General features: G+C 33.6%; 1 protein-coding gene across 1 annotated transcript in view; it reads right to left on the bottom strand.

Moving 5' to 3' along the window:
* Positions 1-3687: 3687 nt before the first annotated feature.
* Positions 3688-5058, bottom strand: part of HELRODRAFT_173498 (hypothetical protein) — a gene marked incomplete at both ends in the record, with an annotated part of 1566 nt that continues 195 nt past the window's right edge. Inside the window, 2 exons of the mRNA XM_009020104.1 lie at positions 3688-3831; positions 4270-4437. Of these exons, the coding sequence (XP_009018352.1) occupies positions 3688-3831; positions 4270-4437 (312 nt within the window). The remainder of the gene's footprint in view (positions 3832-4269; positions 4438-5058) is intronic.

The raw sequence follows: 5058 nt of genomic DNA, 5'->3' as shown, positions 1-5058 counted from the left end.
TTTATTCCTTTATTCGATTACGTTGTTTCATTCTTTTTTCATTCATTCATTCATTCATTCATTCATTCATTCATTCATTCATTCATTCATTCATTCATTCATTCATTCATTCATTCATTCATTCATTCATTCATTCATTCATTCATTCATTCATTCATTCATTCATTCATTCATTCATTCATTCATTCATTCATTCATTCATTCATTCATTCATTCATTCATTCATTCATTCATTCATTCATTCATTCATTCATTCATTCATTCATTCATTCATTCATTCATTCATTCATTCATTCATTCATTCATTCATTCATTCATTCATTCATTCATTCATTCATTTGTACATTCTTTCATTCTTTCATTTATTTATTTACACGTCGCTGAATCTTTTATTTATTCTCGAAATTTTCTTCAATCTATCCTACTTTGACGTGATTGGCTCTATCTCTCTCTCTCTCTCTCTTTCTCTCTTTTTTTCTTTCTTTCTCCCTCTCTCTCTCTCTCTTTTTCTCTGTTTTATTTTTTTCTGACTATGTGTGTGAGTGTGTGTGCGTGTGTGTGTGCGCGCAAATTAATGAATAAATGAACGAACCGATAAATGAATTTCTGTAGGACTAATTGAGAAAATTATCATCCGAAAAATTATTATCATAAATTTTATTCCATTAAATTTGAATAAATGAAATTAGTAAGATATATTTAAAAAAAGTTAAAATTGATCTGCGAATGAGAGACGAATAAGAAAAAAGAATGAAATATAGTAAGAGATGGGTGGAATGAAAAAATAAAGGAGGTAGGATAAGGGTTAAGTGAGTGGGACGAATTTTTGGTGTGAAAAAATTAAATTAGATAAATTAAAGTTGGACTGATAGACGGGTGGAAGAATGAATGAATGAATAAATGAATGAATAGTGAATGAGTGAGTGAGTGAGTGAGTGAGTGAGTGAGTGAGTGAATGAGTGAGTGAGTGAGTGAGTGAGTGAGTGAGTGAGTGAGTGAGTGAGTGAGTGAGTGAGTGAGTGAGTGAACGAACGAACGAACGAATGAATGAAGGAATGAATGAATGAAGGAATAAAGGAATAAATAATTAAATAGATAAAAAAACGGAAAAAAGGATGATGGAGGTATAGATGTATGAATGAATGAACGAACGGACAAACAAACGAACGAACGAACGAATGAATGAACGAAAGAAAAAACGAACGAATGACCGAATGAATGAATTAATGAACGAATGAATGAACAAACGAATGAGCAAACGGATAACTCATTGGAGTGGAAAGAACAAATGGATGGAAGGAATGCGTCAACAAAAATATGAATGAATTAAAAAATAGACAAACAATAAACAAACAAACAAACGAATAAATGAATAAAAGATAAATAGATAGATAGAGAGAGAGAGAGAGAAAGAGAGAGAGAGAGAGGGAAGGGAGAAAACAAAAAAATAAAGAAACTTCTTATGGAGAAATGACGAAAACTTGGGACACCTACTGTTGAAGAATATGTTTGATGAAATATTCATGCATGCAGGAATGGGAAAAAATTCACAACCGTTTGTATGTTTAATTGTATTATTTTCGTTTGTATGTATTTTTGTATGTTTGTTTGTTTGTGTGATCGTTTGTATGTTTTTGTACCGATTTGTATGTTTGTATTTATGTGTGTGTGAGTTTGGGTGTATCAATGTTTGTATGTGGTAATGTTCGCTTGTACCAATTTTTGAATGTTTTTCGTATGATTGTATCAAATTTTGTATGTTTGTATCAGTATGCCTGTATGTTTTAGCATCGCTCGCCGTTTATATACAGCGTATATGCACGTTTATTGATATCAACATACAAAAATTCTTTTAAATATTTATGGGTCTTCAATACGCACGAAATTTCCTAAGGCCTATTGTTCATTGCTAATATTAATTACTTCATTATCTCTGTGAATCTGTATCATACTGCGGTCACTGTAGCTACTTCTACTACTGCAGCTACTTTTACTACTACCACAGCTACTTCTACTACTACAGCTACTTTTAGTATTGCAGCTACTTCTACTACTGCAGCTTCTTCTACTACTACCAGTATTGTTAATACAACTACTTTTAGTACTACTAAAACTTTTGATCATTGTACTGCTACTGCATATATTATACTACTGATACTTCTTCTGTTGGAGTTGTTGCTAGTACTTCAATTAAAACTGTTAGTACTTCCACTGCTATGTTTACTACTACCACAACTACTAAGTAGTAGTTGTGGTAGTAGCAGTGTAATAGCTAATAGCTAGTAGCTAGTGTAGTAGCAGCAGTGTAGTACTAAGTAGTGGCTAATGTAGTAGCAGCTGTTCAAATACTGCTGCTGTTAATATTAGTTGTAATATCAGTACAAGTATATTTTCGTTATGGTTATTGCGACTTGCAACTAATTACTATCTATCAAATCAACAACGAACACAACAAGGGATTTCAAAAAATGGAGCAACAACAGTAACAACAACTACAACAACCACAACTACAACAACAATAACTACAACAACCGCAACTAAAACAACCGCAACTACAACAACCACAACTTCAAAATGTACAAGAAGGTGGCAATTAAAATACCACTAAAATAACTTCAAGTACACATGAGATGTTGACGTTCTGTCGTTCATTGGCTACTACTGATGCTGCTGCTGCTTCAGTAGCTTCTGTAGCTAATTTTCTTGACAGTAATGTAGTTGTTGTGGTTGTTGTTGTGGCGGATGTAGTGGTTGTTGAAAAATTTGAGAATTGTAGGTTATTTTTTTAAAATTCGTCGTCATATCCTTGTTATTGTTACTTTAAGTATTGTTGTTGTTGTTGCTGTTGCTGTTGTTGTTGTTGTTTTTGCCGCTGCTGTAGTAGTTGTTGCTGCTATTGTTGTTGTAGCGTCAGTAGTAGTAGTAGTAGTAGTAGTTGTTGTTGTTGTAGCTGCAGTAGTAGTAGTTGTTGTCTTAAATTTAGGAGTAGTTGTCTGTACACAAAATGAGAGAACAATATTGCTAGAGAGATGTGGTGATTAATTAAGATGATTGTGTGAAATTTTTTTCCAAAGCTCCTGGAACTGAAACATCTGCCCATGCTTATACTGGCATGTTTGTTGATGTTGTTGTTGTTTTTGTTGATGTTGTTGTTGCTTATGTTGCTGATAATGTAGACGTTTTTGCTAGAATTGTTGCAGATGTTGTTGTTGTTGATGTTGCTGTTGACATTGCTGTTTTTTTACGTTAGTGTTGAGTTGTTGTTGTTGCTGTTGTTGATATTGTTGTTGCTGTTTATGTTGTTGTTTGTTGTTGATGTCACTGGGCCGGTTCTTGTCATTAATGCAATCATGGATAGCTATAAATGTAACAATAAAAAGGAGATAAACTTTGAGTTTTATCAACATAGCCAATGTTGTCAACGTCATCATCACCGTCATCATCAACATTGTATCATTATCATCATCAGCAGAATTGCATCATCATTATCATCGTCGTCACCGTCATCATATTACTCTATACCAATATTATCATAGGCAAATACAACAAAACATCGACAAAACAATCGCATCATCATCGTCATCTTCATATCGTCATCATCATCATTATCATCATTGTCGTCGTCATCATCATCGTCCTCATCATCATCATCACCAGCAGTGTCTTGGGATTTTCTTGATCACGGCGTTATTTGTCCATACGGGCCAGTCTTATTTCTTTTGTTCTGCGTCTGTTCTTATTAATGAAGTTGATGTTGTTGTTGTTGTTGATGTTGTTGTTGTTGTTGTTGTTGTTGTTGCTTTCGTCGTTGTAGTTTTTGTTGTTGTTTTTCTTATTATTATTTCCGTCATGAGGGTGATGATTTTGTTACGATGATGACGACGATGATGATGTTGTTATCAATTTGATGATGATGATGTTGTTGTTGTGATGATGAAGATATTTTTGTTATGGTGGCATTGATTATTTTGAATTGGTGGTATTGAAACACGTACGCACACACACGCACACACGCATACACACACAAACACACACAAACACACACACACACCTGTACTGTTCTTTTTAGCAATGATGTTCTTTTAATGTTATTTTCTTAAGTTTTTCATCAGTGGGATGAGTGCTTCATTGCTAATGATTATTCTGTTGTTGTTGTTGTTGTTGTTGTTATTGTTATTGTGACGCTATTGTTGTTGTTGCTGCTGTGACGTTATTGTTGTTTTAGTGCGACGTCATTGTTGTTGATGTTGTTAATGTCGTTGCACTAACGGTAACAAAGTTAAGGTCGAACTCAATCTCGGATACTAATTGGATTGTCAGCTTGTTGTTGCACGTGATTTTGTTATTATTGTTATTATTATTATTGTTGTTGTTGTTGTTGTTGATGACGTAACCGGAAGTGATGACTAAAATGATAATGGTGTCAAAACTCTTACTCTGCAAAGAAGTGAAATAGCAAAATGGAAAAGGCGGTAATGTTAAAATCTGTAAAAGGTGAAAATTTTTCATACCGATGATGATGACGACGAAACAAAGATTATAAGTAAAAGAAAACTGATTTGTGCGTGTGTGTATGTGCGTGTGTGTACGCGCGCGCGCGCGGGTGTGTGTGTCTATGTGTGTGGGAGGAACTTATCCAATGATTGGCATTGTGAAGTTTCAACAATCTTATACTAATATGCATGTATAAAAACAAGTTTATATCTGCACGGTGTATTATAAAATGATAATGATGATAATAATATGAGAATTGACAGTGATAACGATTCTGATGATGATGACATTGATAATGATGATGATGATGATGGTGGTGATGATGATGATGGTGGTGATGATGATGATGGTGTCGTTTTGTTACTGTTGAATAAATAAAGACAGTGCAAAATTTGTGATGGCTACAAATATCATCATTGTTGGTGTTATTATTATTGTTATTATTATAGTTGTTGTTGTTGTCTATATTTTTATTGTTGTTGTTTTTATTGTTGGTATCATCATTGATGTTATTTTATGGTTGGTGTTATAGCATCGATGTTGTTGTCATTTTGCTGTGTATGC

Source organism: Helobdella robusta (assembly GCF_000326865.2).
Source record: "Helobdella robusta unplaced genomic scaffold HELROscaffold_26, whole genome shotgun sequence".
NCBI classification, from domain to species: Eukaryota; Metazoa; Annelida; class Clitellata; order Rhynchobdellida; family Glossiphoniidae; genus Helobdella; species Helobdella robusta.
Note: the sequence above shows the minus strand (reverse complement) of the source record. Positions and strands in the feature narration are given on the sequence as shown.